Here is a 25,356-nt window from a genome sequence, read left to right as displayed (position 1 = left end):
GTTGTCAGTATCTGGGAAGAGGAGCAAATAGGGAGTGATTGCTTAATGATAAAAATGCTGGAACTAGATAGAGGTGATGGTTGCACAACACTGTGAATGTACTAAATGCCACTGAATTGTACAGATTAAAATGGCTAACTTTATGTTATGTGAATTTCACATCAACAAAAACTTTTAAAGTCACTTTTAAGGAGACGTGTTTCCAAGGGCACTTTCCATATCCTAGTACATGGCCCAGACTAATACTTTCAATAAATTGGAAAGAGATTATTCACAGGGCTCTCATGATCTTACATACACTGAGTATCATCAGAATCTTCCTCATGTTCCTTACACTTCCTGGTGTCAACACTCTGATGTGGAGTCAGGCTCCATATGGGCTTAGCACATTGAAGCTTCCTACATGTCACTTGTATCTATGGCCTTTCTCCCTCTATCAGTCTTCTTGACACTGAACAAATCTAGAGTCTCACATTCACTGTGTTTAAGGGTTCTCTCCACCCCTCTGAATTTTTACTTGTGTACTCTCTGATGCTTGTTGTGAATTTTGACTAAATGTTTTTTCACACTCATAACATTTGTGGGGTGCTATGGACTAAATTGTGTCCTCTCAAAATTCATGTTGACCTCTTATTCTCAATGTGTCTATATTTGGAGATATGGCATGTAAGGGATAAGGTTAAATGAGGTCAGAAAGGTAGAGGGTTGGTACCTTATAAGAGACCAGAGTTTACTCTATTTATGATGTTGCTATGTGAGCACACAGCAAGAAGGCAGCAGTATGAAAGCCAGGAAGAGAGCCCTCACCAGGAACCAAATCAGCCAGTACCCTAATTTTAACTTCCCAGCTTTGAAAACTGTGAGAAATAAATTTCTGTTATTTAAGTCACCAGTCAATGGTATTTTGTTATGGCAGCCCTAGCAGACTAATACAGATTTTGGTACTGACAGTGGGGTGCTGCTGTAACAAATTCCTAAAACTGTGGACATGGCTTTGAAATTGTATGATGGGTAGAGATTGGAAGAATTTTGTGGTGCATGCTAGAAAGATCTGAGATTAATATGAAGGGACTGTTGGTAGGAATACAAATATTAAAGGTGATTTTTATGAGGGCTCAGAAAGAGAAGAGCTGAAAAGAAAAGTTCCATCTTCTTAGAGAATACATAAATAATCATGAAAAAAATGACGGCAGAAATACAGATGTTAAAGGACATTCTGGTGATGTCTCAGATGGAAATGAGGAACAGGTTACTGGAAACTGGAGGAAAGGTGATCCTTGCTATAAAGTGGCAAAGAACTTGAGTGACTGTGTTCTAGTGTTCTGTGGAAGGTTGAACTTGTGAGTGATGAGACTGGATATTTAACCAAGATTTCAAAGCAGTGTTAAGAAGTGGCTTGGTTCCTCCTGACTACTTATGGTAAAATGTGAAAGAAGAGAGATGAATTGAAGAAGGAATTGTTAAGTAAAAATGAACCCATACTGAAGATTGGAAAATTCTTAACTTATCTACATTGTAAAAAAAGAGAGAGAAAACATGTTCTGAGGAGAACACTGAGGGCATGTCTGAACAATTTGATAAGGTAATTAGTATGGGTGTGAACCATAAATTTAATCAGCCATCTCAGCAGAAGCCAGGAAGAGATGGAAGTATACCCACAGAAACACTGCAGCTGGGACTAAAGTAGGCATAGAAAATGGAATGAAACAGGAAGAGTGTGAATATGCATATCCTTAAAGGAAAGAGAGGCTATTAGTAAGTTGTCAGGGCTGCTAATCCCACCACAGGCCCAGGGGGCAAGGCTGCCACTCCTTGCTTATAGCAGGGCCCTCTCAGAAAGCCACAGAGGCAGGGTCACCCCTCTGGGCCAAAGGGGTACTGCCAATCCAGTGGGCCTGGAGAGTAGAACATCAAACCAGAGGGTTATTCTCCAGCCTTAGGATCTAATACAATTTCCCTTGCTAGGTTTGGACTTATTTAGAAACCTTCACCCTATCTTCCTTCTGATTTCTCACTTTTAGAATGGGAATGTGTATCTTACTCCTGCCCATCATTTTATTTTGCAAGTATATAACTTGCCTGGTTTCACAGGTTCACAACTGGAGAGGAATTTTACCTTAGGGAAATGGTACCTTTACTCATGTCTCACCTGTATCTGATTTAGATATTTAGATGAGACTCTGGGCTTTAAAGTTGATGCTGGTATGAGTTAAGATCTGGGGGGCTGTTAAGATGAAATATATGTTCATGTCAGAAGGACATGAATTTTGAAGGGCTGGGGGTGGAATGCCATGGACTGAATTATGTCCCACAAAATTATGTTGAAGCCTTAACCCCAATTTGGTTGTATTTAGAGATGGGGCCTCTAAGGAAGTATTGAGGCTAAGTGAGGTCATAAGCGTGGCACCCTGATCCAACAGGAATGGTGCCTCATAAGAGGAAGAGATACCAGAACTCTGTCTCTGCCATATGAACACACAGCAAGAAGCCAGCCATCTACAAGCCAGGAAGAATCCTCACCAGGAACTGAATTGGTTACACCTGGATCTTCGATTTTCCAGCCCCCAGAACTGTGAGAAAATAAAATTTCTGTTGTTTAGGTCACCTAGTGTGTGATACTCTTTTATGGCAGCCCAAGCAGTCTAATACAGAGGGTTTCTCTCCAGTATAAACTTCCTGATGCTGAATAAGATTTGCAATTTGACAAAAGGCTTGCCCACACTTATCACATCCATAGAGTTTCTCACCAGTGGGGATTCTGTGGTGGTAATGATGGTAGAAGCTCTGGCTGAAGCACTCCCTATAGATACTACATTTGTATGGCTTTTTTCCCATGCTGTAACTTCTTTGGTGCTGGCCAAGTTGTGAGTTCAAACAGAAGCCCCTCCCACATTTACCACATCTGTAGGGCTTCTCTCTGAAGTAGATTCTTTGGTGTTGGGTTAGATATAAGCTACAGATAAAGGATTTCCCACACACCTTACACTCATAGGGCTTCTCCCTATGAGTTTGTAAGTTTGCCTATGTGGAACAAGGTATGAGTTCTAACTAAAGGCTATCTATCTCACACTTAACAGATTTTTAAGTTTCTCTCCCAAATGGATGCTCTGGTGCTGAAAGAGATTTGAGATGGATTTAAATCCTTTCTTTTCCTATACTGTTACATCCATAGGGTTTCTCTCCAGTGTGAAATCTCTAATGCCGAAGATTAGAATTTTGACTGAAGCTTTAAAAATATTCAGTACACTTGTAAAGTTTCTCTCCAGTATGAATCCTCTGATACTGAGTAAGTTTTGAGCTTTCAATGAAGCATTTACTTCCATTATCACACACATAGGGTTTCTCACCACAATGAATTTTCTGATGTTGCCCGAGTTCATAATTGAATCTGACGCCTCTGCCATAAATGACACAATTGTGGGTTCTTCTTCCTGAAGTATCACTCTCCTTGTAGGAAAGTCTGAGTTTAGACTGATGTTGTTCCTACACTCATCAAATCCCTTGGTTCTTGTTCCTGCAGAATTTAGGGAGGCATGGTCACTTGCCAGAAATACAAGAGAATTCCTCAGGGAGGGTTCTTGGAAGAATCTAACCTGAGCCAATGTTACAAGCTTTCCCCAAACCAGGCTCCCAAGGACCATGCCTCAAGACCATCCCCAGTACCAAGAAGGAACCATTATCTGAGATTTCTTCTTTCACAAAATAAGATGGTTTGTCTCCATCTTTATTGAAGAATTGCCTGTTTTGATTTAGGTTGTATACATGAATTTTCTCCTATTCAACATTAGTCCACGGAAGGCAGAACCTATGATGTTTCTGTCCTGAAGTTCTTTCTCATTAGGCAAAGGAGATCTGGCTTTTGGGAGCAATGTGCCTGATACCAAAGTAATTCAGATAAAGTCCAGAGTGGCTCATCAGCCAATTGGCAAGCTAGCACTGTGACCACATGTAGCTGCCTCTATCCCAGTCTAAGAAAGCAAGCAGGTGATGGCTCTGGGGTGTTCATTCCAGTCACTTCCCAACTGCTAATCCTTGTAAGTTCATCATCAAATCACAGACCATGAGCTTCCCCAACAAGGAACAGAAAGTCAAGTGAGAGAAGGAATATGGGGGCCCAATAAGCAATACTCTGTCTTCCTCTCAGTCCTTCTGGGGACACTGCATGGGTCTCCAAGTTGGATGCCAGGGGTGGGGCTAGCACAGAGACCCTAGCTCCAGAAGTAGTGGAGGACACTGCTAGAGGGCTGGCAAGGGAGAACCCAGGTTAGCCTCCCACAAGCTTTGATATGTTGTATTTCCATCATCACTCTGTTCTCATTTCTCTTACAATTTCTTCTTTGATGTAAGGATTAGTAAAGAGTGTGTTGTTTAATTTCCAATATTTTAAATTTATCTTATTGTTGACTTCTAATACAATTCTCTTAAGAGTCATAGAATATACTTTGTATTCTTTAAATCTTTTTAAATTTATTAAGACTTCCTTTATAGACCCCCCCATGTAGTATGTCTTGGTGAGCATACCCAATGTACTTGAAAATAATGTGTATTCTACAGTTGTAGGGTGCAGTGTTCTATAATTATCAACCAGGATAACACAGTTGCTAGTTTTCTTCAGATCATCCATGTCTTCACTAATTTTACCTAGTTGTTCTATCAATTACTCAAAGGGGGGTCTTTTTCTCCCTTTAATTCTGACAATTATTTTGAAGCTTTATTATTTTGAACAGTTATATACACACATAACTCTTATGTCCTCCTGATGAAGTGACTCCTTTATCATTCCGAAATGGTCTTCTTTCCCTTTGTCTTGAAGTTGATTTTATCTGATAGCTGATAGTGAGTGCTATGTTTTCCTTTCCTCACTGGGCATAGTTAATGTAGAGACTTTAAAGTCCTTGTCTGATAATTTCATCCACAGGGTGAATTATGGTATGTAAACTATATATTAAAAAAATTAAAATTTAAAAGATAAGTAAGATTCAGAATAGTTGAGGAAAAAGCAGAGGGCTAAGAATCAAGATGAGGCATGTAGGGAGGAAGGGAATACAGATGCCATGAGCAGGAGAGGGAGAAAGCCTATGATATGGGTAGGGTAAAACATCTGGCAGGAGGGAAAGGTAAGCTAGTGGTAGAATAGAGAGCAGAGGTGTTAGAGCATCTTGTGGATGGTTTTGAAAGCAGACAAAAGAACACAGATACTCTACTATAGAGTTGTAGCCCATATGATTTAAAACACTCACGTCTCTTCACTTGGCCATATTTTGTGGTAAGTCCAAAATTCATTTCATGAACAAAATTTCCTACAGAAATAGGTTCTCAAACATTGAGAACAGGTTAAATTTCTAATGACTGAGAAACAGTGGGATGGAATAGTGAAAATCTGTGAATGTTTTTAACCTGTAGAGTCATTGATTTCAATATGAATGTTTGTGGTTTCTTCGCTTTAAAGGTATGAGAGTGGGGTAGTCACTAGTTTTAATACACTACAATTTTATCATTAAAATCAGTCAGATGCACACAGACCAAAAATATTAATTAAATTCAAGTGATAGGGATAATTGAAATGTCCATCAATAGACAAATGAATAAACAAAATGTCTCATAGCCATACAATGGAATACTATTCAACCTTAAAGCAGGTTGAATAGTATGAAATGAAATATTACTTAATTAATGAAATATTACTGATTTGAGCTACAAGGCGGATGAATGTTGAAAATATTATGCTAAGTGAAAGAAAACAGACACAAAAGACCACATATTATATGAGTCCATTTCTATGAAACATCCAGAAGAACCAAATCTATAAAAATAGATTAGTGGTTGTCAAGAGCTGGGGGAGGGGAGAATGGGGAGTGACTCCTAATGCGTGCAGGGTTTCTTTGGGGTGGGGGTGGGTCTGAAAACATTATGGAATTAGATAGTGGTGAATGTTGCACAATTTTGTGAATATATTAAAATCTACTGAATTGTACTCTTTAAAATGGCAAATTTTATTGGAAATGAATTATATGTCAATGAAAACTTTTCAAAATATTTAATTCCAGTGATAAGTAAACCCCTAAAAAAGTTGGACATCTTATAAGAATGGAGGCTGTGCTATAGGTAACACTGTCTGTAAACCATCAAAGGCTCCTGCACACAGCAGACATTCATAAAACTTTTTTGAGATTAAATAAAAGAGTGCTAATTTCCTTCTAGTTAATAGCCTCTAGGTACAACCCCCTTCTACGTCACAACTCTAATGCATATTCCAATTTCTCCTCTCAGGTAAAAGCCCTTAGGAAAAAATGCCTAAATGTCATGATATATATATATATATATATATATAGGTCAGAATATTATATGTAATTCAGAAGTGACATATAACAAAGTACCTGAAAATGCAATTTAAAGAACACTAAAATATATAATTTCTATGCCTCAAATGACAAATATAAAAACAAACAAACCCCTTTGTTCTTCTGTGCTTTCAAAGTAAGTTAAGATTGGGTCCATCTACGAAACAGCTATGTTATAAGTGTCTTACAATTGCAGGTATGGAAACTTCATCTTAAAAAACAAACCTACTCAGATGCTCGTGCCCTGGAATCAATTTTTCATGAATGAATAAAAGAAAAAAATGTATACTGAGAGATGTTGGTCATAGATAGGATAAGGTTCAGGGTGTGCTAAGGATCCCACAGGAAGTGGCAGAATAGAGACAGGAAAAGTAATGTTCCATTTTGGCCAAGAATGCTTCTCTATTAACATCAGAAATGGTAAAGTGAAACATACAAAAGAAAAGCACCCCCCCACCCCGGGAACATTCTGAATTGCATGCACTACATAAACATTTTCTCTCAAAGGTATAAAAGATTTGACAACTGAGGGACATACAGCCCTCAACGATATCTGATAACATCAAAACCAATCATTTTTAACTGATACAGTAACAGACAAATATCCACTATATGAGCTCTGTATTAAGATCAAGTTCAGATCTTACAAAAAAATTCTACACTTGTCATATTTTTAGGACAGGTAAAGCAAAACTTAATTAGCCCAACTGACACTATTTTTGGTAATTTATATAATCAGCATAAGCATCCCACCTGGCATCTGTTTAGGTGGTCAGTAAACGTTAACTCCATTTGATTACATCAAGTTCACAATATGCCTAGTCTCAGGGATTAGAAAATCTTCCCTTCAGGACATACATTCATTCGATTACTATTTATGGCAAATTCCTTCTCAGAATCCTTCAAAACCGAGCTTGTTCCAGGTTCAAGTCCACACTCCTCAGCCTGGCTTTCAGGATTCTGGCTGAACTACTTCCATCCAGGCTCAAAGCAGGTGAAAGCAAAGCCTTCGGGGGCAAGGCAAGTAATGAATGAATCAGGCACCTCAGCCGTGGGGTTAAGGGGCACAAGGGGGTGTGACTACACCTTGGAGATGCCGTTTGGCTCCAGCTACTTGTCATACACACCAAGAGTGTGGACTCAGGACTTAGGTGTAATCTTCCAATTTTTAAGTGTGGAAAACCCAAATATAAAGCATGGGGTCAGCCAAACTAAATCTACCCATGAATCACCAGCAGACAGCAGATCATCATCCTCACCTCTAAAGAGAAAAAGGAAGTGACGAAAGGCCACTGACTGCTCCAAGCTTCCCATATGATGAGGGACAGCCTGCGGGTCACCTGCTCTCTGAGACGTGCTAGGCTTCCAGCCACATTCCCACAGGAATGCATTCCCTCAGCTCTTCAACTTGCCAAATCTGTCAGGGGCAACTCAGGCAGCTCCTTCCTTAAAAGCCTTCCTTCACTTTTTTAGGCCTTGGGAATCACTGGGCACATAAGCATGATTGTGTTTTAACTGTGTTGATAACACTTTACTACTTGATGAATGCATAGGTCATGAATGGAGCAGAGGAGTCTGAGAAAAGGCTCCAGGTAAGACGAACCACACCTCCAAGATCAGGGCTAGGTACCAACAAGGCAGGTCCAAGACAAGAAAAGGCAATGGGTCCATCCTGCTAGAGCTAGGAAGAAATTTCAGGACTCACCTCATCCCTGGTTGTCAGGAGCCCTGGGGCCATATTCTTGGTCTGCTGAGTGCTCTTCCTAGAGAAGAGTCAAGTTGCAGAGGCAGAGCTGGGGAAAGAGAAGAGAAGTGAGGGGGTGCTTGGGAGAAGTACCCTTCTATCCAGCCTCCCAGTTCAGCAGAGGCAAGAAGGAGGTAAGGAAGGCAGGTTGCAGAGGGCATCAGAACCATCCATTCTTAACCAGTGTCCTGTAAATAAGGCTCCCAGAGCTGGGCCAGCAGCAGGTTTAGTCCCAATCTCCAGTTGGGAAATGAAGTCCACAGCCCCAGCAGCTGGATTAGACTCTATTAAGTCACTGTGTGGACTCTATTAAGAGGAAAGGGCCTCATAGTGCCCACAGGTGAACATTCGCGTTGAGAAATAAAGTGACCTGTCATAGTGAAAATAGAAGCTCCCCATCCACATCAGCCCTGAGGCCAAAGGACAAGGCCTAGGAAATTCAAAACAGAAAGACTACTACAGCTAAGGACAGAATGTAGATTTGGGGGTGGGGGGACTTGAAGCACAGTAGAAGCCATAACCTGGCTGCACCTTCCCCTTCACTTATATTCCCAAGATTTGAAATGTGACTTGAAATTTAAGAATGGGCAGTCATAAAATACCCTAGATCTTCAACAAGTTAATTTCATGACAAAATTTTTAAGAGGAGAGATTGTCCTTAATGCAAATCCTTAAGAGATACACCATTCTTCAGATGTCATCTATTAGCCTTGGCTGACTAGTCTGCACAAATGAACTGAAAAACATTTTGGGGACTATGAAGGCCAATTCAAATGTACTGCGTATTAGATTATGTTAGATAATTATTGTGAATATTGTTAGGTACGATCATGATATTCTGGATATAGAGAAAAACAAGTCATTATTAAGAAATGATGTGGGCCTCCCTGGTGGCGCAGTGGTTGAGAGTCCGCCTGCCGATGCAGCGAACGCGGGTTCGTGCCCCGGTCCAGGAGGATCCCACATGCTGCGGAGCGGTTGGGCCCGTGGGCCATGGCCGCTGAGCCTGAGCGTCCGGAGCCTGTGCTCCGCGACGGGAGAGGCCACGACAGTGAGAGGCCCATGTACCACCAAAAAAAAAAAAAAAAAAAAAAAAAAAAAAGAAATGATGCTGTGGACTTGAGGATATGGGGAGGGGGAAGGGTAAGCTGTGACGATGTGAGAGAGTGGCAGGGACATATACACACTACCAAATGTAAATTAGATAGCTAGTGGGAAGCTGCCGCATAGCACAGGGAGTTCACCTCTGTGCTTTGTGACCACCTAGAGGGGTGGGATAGGGAGGGTGATGCAAGAGGGAAGAGATATGGGAACATATGTATATGTATAACTGATTCACTTTGTTGTAAAGGAGAAACTAACACACTATTGTAAAACACTTATACTCAAATAAAGATGTAAAAAAAAAAAATGATGCTGAAGTACTGAGGGCGAACTGACATAATTTGCAATTTTTTAAAAATATGAAGGTTTCAACAAGTTAATAGCATAAAGAGAGGTCTTATGGAATAAAAGGAAGACTTAAGTGACACCGCAATCAAATAAAATGTGTGGACCTTGTTTAGACATTTTGGAGGCAATCAAGGAAATATGAACATTGATAAGATATTAGATATCATTAAAGAATCAATATTAATTTTGTTAGGATTAGGCTAAAAATGGGCTGTGCTGATACTCTGCAAATAATTGTGTCTATGTTTAAATAAAAAGTGCAAAATCTATAACTAACATAATATTTAATGCTGAGAAACTATATGCTATCCACTAAGATCAAAAACAAGGCAAGAATGTCACCTTTCACCACTCCTATTCAACACCATGCTGGAATTCCAAGCTAATGTAAGAAGATAAGAAAGGGAAATAAAAGGTATACTGATTGGGAATGAAGAAATAAAACTGTCTTTGTCTGCAGATGACCTGATTGTCTATGCAGAAAATCCCAAAGAATCAACAAGAAATTTCTAGAGCAAGTGATATATCAAAGCTGCAGGATACAAGGTTAATATACAAAAATCAACTGCTTTCCTATACCAGCCATGAACAGATGGATTTTGAAATCAACAACACAACATTAGCACCCAGAAAAATGAAATACTTAGGTATAAATCTTTTAAAATTTTTCATATAAGATCTATATGAGGAAAACTACAAAACTCTGCTGAAAAGAATCAAAGATCTAATAAAATGGATAGTCCATATTATGGATAGGGAGACCTGATATTGTTAAGATGTCAGTTCTTCCCAACTTGATCTATACATTCAATCCATTAAAATCCCAGCAAGTTACTTTGACGATATCAACAAACTGGTTCTAAAGTTTATACGGAAAGGCAAGGGTCAACAAGAGCCAACACAATACTGAAGAACAACAAAGTCAGAAGACTGACGTGACCAGATTTTGCAACTTACTATAAAGCTACAGGAATTAAGAAAGTGTGGTATTGGCAAAAAATAAATTTAAAAAAATAGACAAATGGATCAGTGGAACAGAATAGAGGGCATAGAAATAGACTCACATAAATAAAGTCAACTGAGCAAGGAAAATTTAATGGAGAAAGGACTATCTTTTCAATAAATGGCAGTACTGGAACAATTGAACATCCACATAAACAGATCTTATACCTTCCACAAAATTTAACTCAAAATGGATAGCAGGGACTTCCCTGGTGGCACAGTGGTTAAGAATCCTCCTGCCAATGCAGGAGACACAAGTTCAAGCCCTGGTCTAGGAAGATCCCACATGTCGCGGAGCAACTAAGCCCTTGTGCCACAACTACTGAGCCTGCGCTCTACAGCCCACAAGCCACAACTACTGAGCCTGCGTGCCACAACTACTAAAGCCTGTGTGCCTAGAGCCTGTGCTCCAGAACAAGAGAAGCTACCACCATAAGAAGCCTGAGCACCACAATGAAGATCCAACACAGCCATTAATTAATTAATTAATTAATTTTTAAAAAAATTGATAGCAGAGCTAAAGATAAAATATGAAACTATAAAACTCCTAGAAAATAACATGGGAGAAAACTTAGGTGACCAGGGACTTGGCAGTGTCTCTTCAGATATAACACCAAAAACACAACCAATGAAAGAAAAATATTGATAAGGTGGATTCTGTTAGGATAAAAAGAACTTTTGTTCTGCAAAAGATACTGGCAAGAAAATAAAAAGTCAAGTCATAGACTGGAAAAAATACATGAAGGAAAAAAATGACAGAGTGGAAAAGAGAAACAATCATAATCACAGTTAAAAAAACTTGATACACCTCTCAGTAAATGAAAAAGCAAACTAACAGTAAAGAAGAAAAACAGAAGGTTTAAAAAATACTATCAGGCAGTATTGATCAAATTGACATTTATAGAATGCTAATCCCTGCAAGTGTAGAAGGGGCACAAAGAATATTAACCAAGGAAAATGAAATTCCAAGGCATATAAAACAAGTCACCAATTTCAAAGGACTGAAACTTAAAAAGAGTATGTTCTTTGCCCAAGATGGAATTAAAGTAGGAATCAGTAAAGAAACACTTGTCTAAAGGAGATATGGATGAAAGAAAAAATTCCACAGGACATTTAGAAATACTTTTAACTGAATGACTCTAATAAATACAACATATCAAAACATATGACAACTAACCAAATTTGTGATATAGATCTATTACAGGTGTATTGTGTCCCCTATGAAATTCATATGTGAATTCATAACCTCCAGTACCTTAGAATGTGATTGTACTTTTAGATAGGTCTTCAAAGAGGTAATTAGGTTAAAATGGCATTATTAGGGTGGGCCCTAATCCAATGTAACTGGTGTCCTTATAAGAGGAAATTTGAACACAGACAGGTCCAGGGGGAAGCCCATGTAAACAGGGAGAAGACAGCCAGCTACAAGCCAAAGAAGGGCCTCAGAAGAAACCAACACTGCCAACAGCCTGATCTTTAACTTCTAGCCTCCAGAATTGAGAGAAAATCAATCTCTGTCGTTTAAGCCACCCAGTCCGTGGTGCTTTATTATGGCAATTCTAGCAACAAACACAGCAGCTAAGGCAGTTCTTAAAGGGAAACTTATAGCTTTAAATGAATACACCAGAAAAGTTTTAATTTAAAAAAACAACTCCAGCTCCCACCTTAAGATGCTAGGAAATGAAAAGGAAAAAGAAGAAGAAAAAAATAAAGAGGAAAAAATATCAACGAAATATAAATGAAACTCCAAAGAAAATTAAAAAGCCAAAGATTGATTATTTGCAAATACTAAAATTGCTAAACCCCAGGCCTGAAACTATAAAACTCCTAGAAGGAAACATAGGGGAAAAGTTTCATGACATTGGAATAGGCAATAATTTCTTGGATATAACACGAAAAGCACAAGCAACAAAAGCAAAAATAGACAAATGAGACTACATTAAACTTAAAAACTTCTGTGCAGCAAGGGGAACAAACAACAAAGTGAAAAGGCAATTTATGGAATGAGAGAAAATAGATGCAAACCATGTATCAGATAAAGAGTTACTATCCCAAATATATAAAAAACTCCAGCTCACTAACAAAAAACATATATCCAGACTAAAAAATGGACTAAGGACTTAAATAAACAGCATATGGCCAACAGCATATGAAAAGACACTAAGCATTACAAATTATCAGGGAAATACAAATCAATACCACAATGATAGCACCTCTACCCATTAAAATGGCCACTATTTAAAAAACTGAAAACAACACACACACAGACAAAATAAGTTTTGGTGAGGATGTGGAGAAACTGAAACCCTAGTGCACTGTATAGACACCGTGGAAAACACTATGAAGGCTCTTTGACTTGAATGGAATTGAATAAGAAATCAGTAACAATAAATTATCTAAGAAAATCCCAAATGGCTGGACATTAATTAGAGATTGGGCAGAAAAAAAACTGGATTATCAAACATAGATAACTCTCTTGATGATTTCCATTATAAAGGAGAACACGAAATGAGGTAATAACTGAAGGAAGAAATCATGAGCCTTCTCTGCTCAAAACCCTACAGTGGGTCCCAATGACCACAAAAAAAGTCCACACCTATTATCTTGGCACCCACGGTCTACCCCAATAATAGCCTAACCCCCTTTTCCACTTGAGTTTCCATCATTCCTCCTACAAACCTTTCCAAGCAGAAAGGACAACCCCTCATATCCTCACAGTTGGGTGCCAATCAGTGACCCATGAGGAGCAGACAAGGTGCCCGTCCCTCAAAGCACCATCTCAAAACCAGTGGGACAAACACGATGTACCATGCAAGCCCTGGAGTCCTCATGTATAAGGTGCTCTGGGACTAAACGGAGCAATAGGAGTAATTCTGCCAGAGAACACTCAGAAATCTTTGCACTGGAGAAACATCTGAGCTACTTAGATTACAAGAGGGAATTTGTGAAGCATAAAGGCATGAAGGAAGAGGTTGGTTCAAGATGGCAGAATAGAAGGACATGCTCTCACTCCCTCTTGTAAGAGCACTGGAATCACAACTAACTGCTGAACAATCATTGACAGGAAGACACTGGGACTCACCAAAAAAGATACCCCACATCCAAAGACAAGGAGAAGCCACAATGAGACGGTAGGAGAGGCACAATCACAATAAAATCAAATCCCATAACTTCTGGGTGGGTGACTCACAAACTGGAGAACACTTATGCCACAGAAGTTCACCCACTGGAGTGAAGGTTCTGAGCCCCACGCCAGGTTTCCCAAGCTGGGGGTCCAGCAACGGGAGGAGGAATTCCTAGAGAATCAGACTTTGAAGGCTAGTGGGATTTGATTGCAGGACTTTGACAGGACTGGGGGAAACAGAAAGTCCACTCTTAGAGGGCACACACAAAGTAGTGTGCACATTGGGACTGAGGGGAAGGAGCAGTGACCCCATAGGAGACTGAACCAGACCTACCTGCTAATGTTGGAGGGTCTCCTGCAGAGGCAGGCAGTGGCTGTGTCTCACCGTGAGGACAAGGACACTGGCAGCAGAAGTTCTCCGAAGTACTGCTTGGCATGAGCCCTCCCAGAGTCTGCTATTAGCCCCACTAAAGAGCCCATGTAGGCTCCAGGGTTGGGTCGCCTCAGGCCAAACAACCAACAGGGAGGGAACCCAGCCCCACCCATCATTAGACAAGTGGATTAAAGTTTTACTGAGCTCCGCCCACCAGAGCAACAGCCTGTTCTACCCACCACAAGTCCCTCCCATCAGGAAACTTTCACAAGCCTCTTAGATAGCCTCATCCACCAGAGGGCAGACAGCAGAAGCAAGAACTACAATCCTGCAGCCTGTGGAACAAAAACCACATTCACAGAAAGATAGACAAGATGAAAAGGCAGAGGGCTATGTACCAGATGAAGGAACAAGATAAAACCCCAGAAAAACAACTAAATGAAGTGGAGATAGGCAACCTTCCAGAAAAAGAATTCAAAATAATGAGAGTGAAGATTTAATTGATATTTATAGGATATTCCACCCAAAAACTGCAGATTATACTTTCTTCTCAAGTGCACACGGAACATTCTCCAGGACAGATCACATCTTGGGTCACAAATCAAGCATCAGTAAATTTAAGAAAACTGAAATCATATCATGCATCTTTTCCGACCACAACACTATGAGATTAAAAATCAATTACAGGGAAAAAAACATAAAAAACACAAACACATGGAGGCTAAACAATACGTTACTAAATAACCAAGAGATCACTGAGGAAATAAAAAAATACCTATAGACAAATGACAATGAAAAACATGACAATCCAAAATCTATGGGATGTAGCAAAAGCAGTTCTAAGAGGGAAGTTTTTAGCAATACAAGCCTACCTCAAGAAACAAGAAAAATCTCAATAAACATTCTAACCTTATACCTAAAGGAACTAGAGAAAGAACAAACAAAACCCAAAGTTAGTAGAAGGAAAGAAATCATAAAGGTCAGAGCAGAAATAAATAGAAACAAAGTAAACAATAGCAAAGATCAATAAAACTAAAAGCTGGTTCTTTGAGAAGAGAAACAAAATTCATAAACCATTGGCCAGACTCTTCAAGAACAAGAAGATGACTCAAATCAATAAAATTAGAAAAGAAAAAGGAGAAGTTACAACAGACACCACAGAAATACAAAGCATCCTAAGAGACTACTACAAGCAATTCTCTGCCAATGAAATAGACAACCTGGAAGAAATGGACAAATTCTTAGAAAAGCACAACATTCCGAGACTGAACCAGGAAGAATTAGAAAATGTGAAAAGACCAATCACAAGTAATGAAATTGAAACTGTCATTAAAAATCTTCCAACAAACAAAATGCAGGACCAGATGGCTTCACAGGTGAATTCTATCAAACATTTAGAGACGAGCTAACACCCATCCTTCTCAAACACTTCCAAAAACTTGCAGAGGAAGGAACATTCCCAAACTCATCCTATGAGGCCACCATCACCCTGATACCAAAATGAGACAAAGACATTACAAAAAAAGAAAATTACAGACCAATAACACTGATGAATATAGATGCAAAAATCCTCAACAAAATACTAGGAAACAGAATCCAACAACACATTAAAAGGATCATACACCAAAATCAAGTGGGATTTATCCCAGGGATGTAAGGATACTTTGATATATGCAAATCAATCAATGTGATACACCATATTAATAAACTGAAGAAGAAAAACCATATGATCGTCTCAATAGATGCAGAAAAAGCTTTTGACAAAATTCAACACCCATTTATGATAAAAACTCTCCAGAAAGTGGGCATAGAGGGAACCTACCTCAACATACTAAAGCCCATATATGACAAACCCACAGCAAACATCATTCTCAATGGTGAAAAACTGAAAAAATTTCCTCTAAGATCAGGAACAAGACAAGGATGTCCACTCTCACCACTATTATTCAACATAGTTTTGGAAGTCCTAGCCACAGCAATCAGAGAAGAAAAAGAAATAAAAGGAATACAAATTGGAAAAGAAGTAAAACTGTAACAGTTTGTAGAAGTCAGGATACTATACATAAAGAATCCTACAGATGCCACCAGAAAACAACTAGAGCTAATCAATGAATTTGGTAAAGTTTCAGGATACAAAATTAATGCATAGAAATCTCCTGCATTCCTATACACTAATGATGAAAAATCTGAAAGAGAAATTAAGGAAACACTCCCATTTACCACTGCAACAAAAAGAATAAAATACTTAGGAATAAACCTACCTAGGGAGACAAAAGACCTGTATGCAGAAAACTATAAGACACTGATGAAAGAAAATAAAGATGATACAAACAGATGGAGAGATATACCATGTTCTTGGATTGGAAGAATCAATATTGTGAAAATGACTATACTACCCAAAGCAATCTACAGATTCAATGCAATCCCTATCAAATTACCAATGGCATTTTTTACAGAAATAGAACAAAAAATCTTAAAATTTGTATGGAGACACAAAAGACCCTGAATAGCCAAAGCACTCTTGAGGGAAAAAAAGGAGCTGGAGGAATCAGACTCCCTGACTTCAGGCTATACTACAAAGCTACAGTCATCAAGACAATATGGTACTGGCACAGAAACAGAAATATAGATCAATGGAACAGGATAGAAAGCCCAGAGATAAACTCATGCACCAATGGTCAACTAATCTATGAAAAAGGAGGGAAGGATATACAATGGAGAAAAGACAGTCTCTTCAATAAGTGGTGCTGGGAAAACTGAACAGCTACATGTAAAAGAATGAAATTAGAACACTCTCTAACACCTTACACAAAAATAAACTCAAAATGGATTAAAGACCTAAATGTAATACCGGGACACTATAAAACTCTTAGAGGAAAACATAGGAAGAACGCTCTTTGACATAAATCACAGAAAGATATTTTTTGACTCACCTCCTAGAGTGATGGAAATAAAAACAAAAATAAACAAATGGGACCTAATTAAACTTAAAAGCTTTTGAAAAGCAAAAGAAACTACAAACAAGACGAAAAGACAACCCTCAGAATGGAAGAAAATATTTGCAAATGAATCAATGGACAAAGGATTTATCTCCAAACCATATAAACAGCTCATGCAGCTCAATATTTAAAAAAAAAAACAACCCAATCCAAAAATGGGCAGAAGGCCTAAATAGACATTTCTCCAAGGAAGATATACAGATGTCCAAGAAGCACATGAAAAGCTGCTCAACATCACTAATTATTAGAGAAATACAAATCAAATCTACAGTGAGGTATCACCTCACACCAGTTAGAATGGGCATCATCAGAAAATCTACAAACAGCAAATGCTGGAGAGGGTGCGGAGAAAAGGGTACCCTCCTGTACTGTTGGTGGAAATGTAAATTGATACAGCCACTATGGAGAACAGTATGGTGGTTACTTAAAAAACTAAAAATAGAATTACCATATGACCCAGCAATTCCACTACTTGGCATATACCTAGAGAAAACCATAATTCAAAAAGACACATGTACCCCAATGTTCATTGCAGCAGTATTTACGATAGCCAGGTCATGGTCATGGAAGCAACCTAAGTGTCCATAGACAGATGAATGGATAAAGAAGATGTGGTACATATATACAATGGAATATTACTCAGCCATAAAAAGGAATGAAATTGGGTCATTTGTAGGGACGTGGATGGATCTAGAGACTGTCATACAGAGTGAAGTAAGTCAGAAAGAGAAAAACAAATATCGTATATTAACACATATATGTGGAACCTAGAAAAATGTTACAGATGAACCAGTTTGCAGGGCAGAAATTGAGACACAGATGTAGAGAACAAATGTATGGACACCAAGGGGGGAAAGTGGCAGGGGTGGTGGTGGTGATGGTATGAATTGGGAGACTGGGATTGACATATATACACTAATATGTTTAAAATGGATAACTACTATGAACCTGTTGTATAAAAAATTAAAAAAATTAAATTTAAAAAATAAAAAAAATAAAGGCATGAAGGAATACAACTGCATGGAATAGAATATATTCCCATGTGACTGTAAGACAGAGTCCAATCAGAGTGAAGAGTAAAGGATAATTCTGGAAAGGTGGGTTGGGGGGGCAATTCAGAATTGATAATAATCATCACCACAACTCACTTTTCCCTGAGCACTCACTGTGCACCAGGCACCCTAACCACTTCAGAAGCACAGGCACATTTCCACCTCACAACAACCCTGACATTGCTATCAGCCCCATTTTACAGATAAGAAAAATCGAGGCACATAGAACAGAGGCAATATCCAAGGTCACAGAGTCAATAGATGGTGGAGCCTAAAAGTCCAACTTCAGAGCCCAAAGGGAGGGTCCTTTTTTAACAGACAAACTAGAACACGGGGAAAGACAAATTATGCTGAGCTAACACAAAGGTGAGGGGAGAGGAGAAAGGGAAGAAGAATTGACAGGATTTAACAGCTCATCAGATTAGTGAGAAAATCTGTAAAACACAAGGATGCAAGAAGAACGCTGAGGTCAAGGAGTAAGTGCCCAGAGGTGGACTGCTGTTAACAAAGATCAGCAAGGCAAGAGTGGGTACAAAGAAAGGGGAAGGTGGGGGGGGGGGGGGTTCCCTGGTGGCGCAGTGGTTGAGAGTCCGCCTGCCGATGCAGGGGACACAGGTTTGTGCCCTGGTCCAGAAAGATCCCACATGCCGTGAAGCGGCTAGGCCCGTGAGCCATGGCCATTGAGCCTGTGCATCTGGAGCCTGTGCTCTGCAACGGGAGAGGCCACAACAGTGAGAGGCCAGCGTACCACAAAAAAAAAAAAAAAAAAAAAAAAAACGGGGAAGGGGGGATTCAGAAGACAGAATTCCAAATATTTCCCTGTTCATGCCTCTTAACTGGGTTAAGAGAGTAGTGTTTGAACTGTAGCAAGGCATTTTGAGACAAATGGGGTAACTGAACACAGGCTGAATATTAGATGACATTAAGGAATTATGGTTAATTTTGTTGGGTGTGCCATTTGGTATAAAGGTTGTTTTCTTTAAACTCCTTATTCAAAAACGATGCACACTGAAGTATTTACAGGTAAAATACCTGGGATTTGCTGCAAAATACTACAACAGAGAAAACTAAAAGAAAGAGAAGAGCAGAATGTTAACAACTGCTGAAGCTAAGTGAGGAGTACAAAGATGCTCTTTCAGTATTCTCACTACTTTTGGCTCCATTTGTAAAATTTTCATAATAAATTTTAAATGTAATAACTCCATGTCCTTCTATACCCCCAAAAAACGAAAGGAGAAAAAACTTTATGGGGATGGGGGTGGGGGGGGGTGGTATGTGGATTTCAAACACTGGTCTGATTCCAGCCTTCTGCTGGTGTCATTAATGTCACCATTACTGTTAGGGGCTGAGACCAATGATCAGGAGAAAATGAACATATATTTTATCTTTATCAGCATTAGATGTATGAGACAAATGTGAAAAATAGAGCAGCTCTTTTTAAATTTTCATTAAAACTTTGAAAGTTTTAATAGCTCCAAAGTAAAAGTTACTTAATCCTCTACTACACCATTTCCCTCTCTAGAAAATGAGAATTCAACTACCTAATGTGCAAGGTGACTGAGAAAATAAAATATGGCAGTGAATAGAAAGCACACTGCCGACACAGGACTACTGCTAACAAAACAGTACTTTTCACCATCATTGTTTTGGCAGCACTCTAAGGCCCTGAGAATACAACAGTGGAATGTATATGGAGAGCAACAATGCAGGACAATGCAGGAGCAACTCCGGAGAAGATGGAAAGCCCTGAATGAGGGCACAGGAATGTGCCCCTTCAAGAACAAGCCTGGCTTCCTGGGAAACCACCTGCAGCTGTGCCCCAAAAGGATTATGACTTTGGCATAAGATATCAAGGGCACATCCTCCATTATGACCAAAGACAAGAACACAACAAGGAAGTGGTACCCATCTGAGGCAGGGCTGCCAGGCCCCTAGGAGTTCTCTCCTCCCTAACTGGCAGTCCCCTCTGGATGTGAGGGAGCAGAGTGCTCCAGGGCAAACTTGGTACCACAGAAGTGGTTCTGGCCTCAGGATTCTCTCCCAGCATAAACAGCAGGCTGGAAACCCCCAAGCCTGCAGTTGGGGAGCACTTCACTAAAGTAAGTTATCAGAACCAGGTATGGAAGGGAAGGACAATACACGGGACAGAATTGGCATATGGGTATTAGAATAAGTCTTCTCTCATGTCATGCTGATATCCAGCATGACATTAATCTTCTATGTGCCTATGGGGGTTACTGAACGTTATTGAAATGAACGTCGTATTAGCATGTACCACACACCCGTTTTACCCTTTCCACACTCCCAACAGCCCCAGGAGGTTCAGTACCTTGCTCAACGTGACTATGAGAAAGAGGCTGACCTGGATTTGAACTCTCCCTATGGAGGGCGGGGCTCCCACAGCAGGTCTGGGATAGGCCCCGAGGGAAAGGCAATGCCCAAAGAGACACACACTTAAGGTTGCAGATTTGGGGGAGAAAGGATAGGGCTCTCATTCATAAGTGGTGAATCTGAGCGATGGATCCAGGGGACCTCACGGCTACTTCTGTGTATATTTACAATGTTTTCATAATGCAAAATTTTAAATAAAACTTAAGTCTGGACGTATTACCACCCACTCCTCTCTCCCATCCCCAGTAATTCAGGGAGTCAGCCACCAGCCCCCTGGGGGTTGAGGAAAGTTCCCTGCCCCGTGGGCTGCACTCCACTTGCTCCACCCCACGCTCCTGGAAGAGCCCCAGCGCCGGAGGAGCCAGACAACTTCTGGAGTCGCAGATCTGGGCACAAGGACGCCCCACGCAAACCCGGGGATGTCTGACTCCCACTAGGCCCTTCCAACTCCCCCAGGAGCCTGCGGGCCCTGACGCCGCTGACCCAAGTCGTCCTCCCCACACCAATCAAGGCAAGTCTGGGTGTTTGCCCCAGGCCAGTCCTTCCCCCAAAATCCGGGACATCGGGGCCAAGCGGCGCCTCCATCACCATGGTTGGCACCACCCAGCCGCGCTCCCCAATTAAGACCCAGGAAGGATGCCCGAGCCGCGCGCCCCAGCAGTGGAGACGTCTGCTCCGGGCGAGGGGTACTTATGTCCCCCAAATCACCTGCACCAGTCCAGACCCCTCCGGGACAGAACGCTGGCTCCTCAGCACCGCCGGACAGCGCGAGACCCGAGACCCCCCAGCCCACAACCCCTACTAGGCGGACGACCCCGTCCGGAAAACAATCAAACCTCAAGGAACCCGCGGACAGGGTGGACCAACCCCGCCTGCCCTCGCCAAGTTTTCCCAACCCTCTATCCCCTGGAGTTAGCGGCCATGGGCGGGATTGCTCACCACGAGCGTAAAAAGATGGTCACAATGTCCAGAAACACTACAGCGCGAAGCGGAAGTGCGATACCCACAATACCTCTGGGCGGGACTACAATACCCAAAATGCCCCGGAGCGCGACGCAGCACTATCCAGGCGGCTCCGAAGCTCAAGACCGTACTCGCCAGATCACCGGTGGGCGCGGGACTACATTACCCACAATGCACCGGGGCGCGGGCACATTTCCCCACTGGACCCGGTTGTTCAGCTCCAGTACGCCTCCTTTCTGCTCCGTTGGAACCCGCGCTCAATATCCATAATTACAGCCACTTGGGCTCTGGGAGAAATTGTGGAAAATTAGATAAGTAAAGTCTAGTAAAGTGACTTTCAGGTACATTAGAAGGGTGGTTCAGGTGAGCACTAAAATCTTTCTTTTTTAACTTGTGGGGTTCTCTTAGTTTTTAGTCACCTAGATGTGTCCTTGTCCTCCATACTGCAGATTCACCCTAGTGATTTTATATTTAAATAACAGCGCGTAATGAATGAACTTCTAAAATATTCCAAAGGTTCTGGCATTTTTCTTTTTTAAAGAGGAAAGATTCTGAAGTTTATTAAAAATAATAACAATAATTAGAAGAAAAAATGAGGAAAAACTAAGCATGAAGACATTTAAAGCTACAGTAACTAAAATTAAAATTATTTTACTAATACAAAAATAGCTGATTAGATGTAACAGAATAGGAAGCTTAGAAACATTTCAAAGTATTAATAAACTAGGCTTCCCTGGTGATGCAGTGGTTAAGAATCTGTCTGCCAATGCAGGGGACACAGGTTCGAATCCTGGTCTGGGAAGATCCCACATGCCGCAGAGCAACTAAGCCTGTGTGCCACAACTACTGAACCTGTGCTCTAGGCCCCGTGTGCCACAACTACTGAGTCCACGTGCCACAGCTACTGAAGCCCATGTGCCTAGAGCCCGTTCTCCGCAACAAGAGAAGCCACCACAATGAGAAGCCAGTGCACAGCAAAGAAGAGTATCTCCCGCTTGCCACAACTCGAGAAAGCCTGCGTGCAGCAACGAAGACCCAACGCAGCCAAAATAAATTTATATAAAAAAGTATTAATAGGACTTCCCTGGTGGCGCAGTGGTTGAGAGTCCGCCTGACAATGCAGGGGACTCGGGTTCGTGCCCTGGTCCAGGAAGATCCCACATGCCGCGGAGCGGCTGGGCCCGTGAGCCATGGTCGCTGAGCCTGCGCGTCTGGAGCCTGTGCTCCGCAACCGGAGAGGCCACAACAGTGAGAGGCCCGCGCACCGCAAAAAGAAAAAAAAAAAAAAAAAGTATTAATAAACAGAAATACTCTTTTTCTAGGAATTTGACGAAAGTGTTTTCAAATTACTTCCTATTTACTCAAAATGAAGTAATGAGAACCAGATTTAACCTCTTGCCTAAATCAACTTTAAAAAAACAAAATATATTAAATGACAGGTTTGAAGACATTGGACATAAGACAAGAGCAATGAACCCTGAGAAGTAGGTAAGAAACCAGATGAGACTTTGAACATCACTGGATGGAGAGAAATTTCAGGTCACAGGACAGAGAAGGGAAATCCAAGTGGAGGGTCCTCTTCCTCAATTGTCAGTTGAGTGCCAACTAATGTGCACCTGTGCAACCCCCCCAGGAAAGAAACTGAAAAAGATTAGAGAGAAATACCGTGAGCTCACATAGGGCCAGGAATAGTGCCTGTTCCTGCCAGACAGAGTGGAAAGCTTCATAATTCACATGGTGTGGAGTAAAGAATTCTCACAAGAATTTTGCCTCAATGACAGGCAAAATTAGGCCTAAATGCCTGATTGAGAGAATCTTTATGTTAAATTTAGGGGAGAAGTATGTCAAATATGTTTCAGAAATCTTAAAAGTCACTTTCATTTTTACATGAATCGTGTATGCAGAAATATACATATTCTTATATAAAATTATTTTGAAGAAACTAGATTCAATGTTTCCCATAAAGTGAGCAGTACATTTAATAAAATTCACTTAAAATAGCATTTGCATATATTTCAACACCTCAAAGTAATTCTAATATATATCTGGATGACTATATTGATGATATTTATCAAAAAATGGTGATAAATAATAAAACCCAGTTTGCTCTATTATTAACATTTTAATATAAAATATAATAATCAGTGTGACAATAATGCAAGTCAGCTGAATGGAACTAAAGGGAAAGTCAAAATGGAAGAGAGAGAGTGAGGAAAATTGAGAAAGATGGAAAGCTTCAGTTTGGAAAGCTTGAGAAAAAAAATAGTTATTTGGTGAAATTAAGCAAGCTCACAAAACAAATATAAAAATAAATCAGAGATCTAACATGAAATATAAGTGATTTTGAAAACCATCTTGTGGTACGGAAGGCCTCTGCATTCATTACACTGAAGCAGAGACCATCAAGAAAAGAATGCCTCATTACAACAGTGTCAGGACAAGTATGCTCATGCTCTTGTGGCTATCTCTCTCATCTTTCTGGGCTGAAATCCCGCTGAAGTGACTGAGTCTGCTATTGAGAGAGAAAAGGGACATTTCTATAAACATTATTCGTGGCTTAAGCTTTGAAACCACAGAAGAAAGCTTGAGGAACTACTATGAGCCCTGGGGAAAACTTACAGACTGTGGTAATGAGAGACCCTGCAAGCAAAACTCAAGAGTATTTAGTTTTGTAACTTTTTCATCCATAGCTAAGGTTGATGCTGCCATGGCTGCAAAATCTCATTCAATTGATGGAAAAGTGATTGAGCCAAAATGTGCCATAGCCAGAGAGGAATCTGGAAAACCTGGCACTCATGTAACTGAAAAGCTGTTTGTTGGTGGAACTAAAGAAGATACCAAAGAACATTAGCTTAGAGATTACTGCAAGGACTTTGGAAAAGTTGATGTCATTTGAGATAATTACTGATAGGTAGAGTGGAAAGAAAGGAGGCATTGGCAGTCGAAAGAAAAGAAGCATTGAGTTTATTACTTTTTTTGAGGGGGGGTGCTCTGTGCGGCACATGGGATCCCTGATCAGGGATTGAACCCACATCCCCCGCTTTGAAAGGGCAGAGTCTTAACCACTTGACCACAAGGGAAGTTCTGGGTTTACTACTTTTGATAACCATGATCATGTGGATTAAACTACTGCAGCAATACCATACCATCAGTGGTCAGAAGTAAGAAAGGCTTTATCTAGACAAGAAACACAGGAAGTCCAAAGTTCTAGGGGTGGCAGAGGAGACTTTGAGGGATTCGTGCAGAGGCAGTGAATTTTGGGACCAGGATCATGAGGCAAGTTTAGAGTAGGATCTGATGGATATGGAAGAGGACATGGATTTGGGGATAGCTATAATGGGTATGGAGGAAGATCTGGAGGTGGCAATTTTAGAGGTAGCACAGGTTATGAAGGAGGAAGATGAAGATATAATAGTGGAGGACCTGGATCTGGCAGCCGGAGGTAGGTAGTGGGGAGGCTACAGAGGTGATTATGACAACTATGCAGGAAAAAATTATGGAAGTGGAAATTAGAATGTTTTTAGAAATTATAATTAGCAACCTTATATCTATGGTCCAATGAAGAGTGGAAATTTTGGTGGCAGTAGGAACATAAGAGAAACTTACGGTGGAGGAAACTATGGTCCAAGAGGCAGTGGCACAGTAAGGGATATGAGGCAGGAACCAACACTGAACTTCTTCCCATTTGCCATCGGCTTTACTGTGTAACTTGCAGAGGACAAGAGCCCAGAAGTAATAACAGGTTCAGGTTATCAAAATAAGAATGTTTAGAACACTTATTATATCACACATGCATAAATATAGAATGATATGGTAGAAGACACTATAGCAGATATGGGGAGCTGTTTTTGGATGGACTGGATTATTTAATAGCATTACCTTTCTATGAAGGAAGGACTGTAAAAAAATGCCTTT

General features: G+C 40.5%; 1 protein-coding gene and 1 pseudogene across 2 annotated transcripts in view; one reads left to right on the top strand and one right to left on the bottom strand.

Moving 5' to 3' along the window:
• ZNF169 (zinc finger protein 169) overlaps nt 1–21,488 on the bottom strand; it is a 52,819-nt gene extending 31,331 nt beyond the window's left edge. For both annotated transcript variants that reach the window (XM_067041163.1, XM_059071759.2), the window contains exons 1-2: nt 21,418–21,488; nt 8,047–8,134 (exon numbers count right to left, since the gene is read on the bottom strand). In XM_067041163.1, coding sequence (XP_066897264.1) covers nt 8,047–8,079 — 33 coding nt within the window. In that variant the 5' untranslated portion in view covers nt 8,080–8,134; nt 21,418–21,488. The remainder of the gene's footprint in view (nt 1–8,046; nt 8,135–21,417) is intronic.
• On the top strand, nt 21,400–25,149 carry LOC131760785 (heterogeneous nuclear ribonucleoproteins A2/B1 pseudogene; annotated as a pseudogene).
• Nucleotides 25,150–25,356: the final 207 nt, after the last annotated feature.

Source organism: Kogia breviceps, chromosome 8 (genome assembly GCF_026419965.1).
Source record: "Kogia breviceps isolate mKogBre1 chromosome 8, mKogBre1 haplotype 1, whole genome shotgun sequence".
Taxonomy (NCBI): Eukaryota; Metazoa; Chordata; class Mammalia; order Artiodactyla; family Physeteridae; genus Kogia; species Kogia breviceps.
The sequence above is the reverse complement of the archived record's forward strand: the minus strand, read 5'-3'. Positions and strand labels throughout refer to the sequence as shown.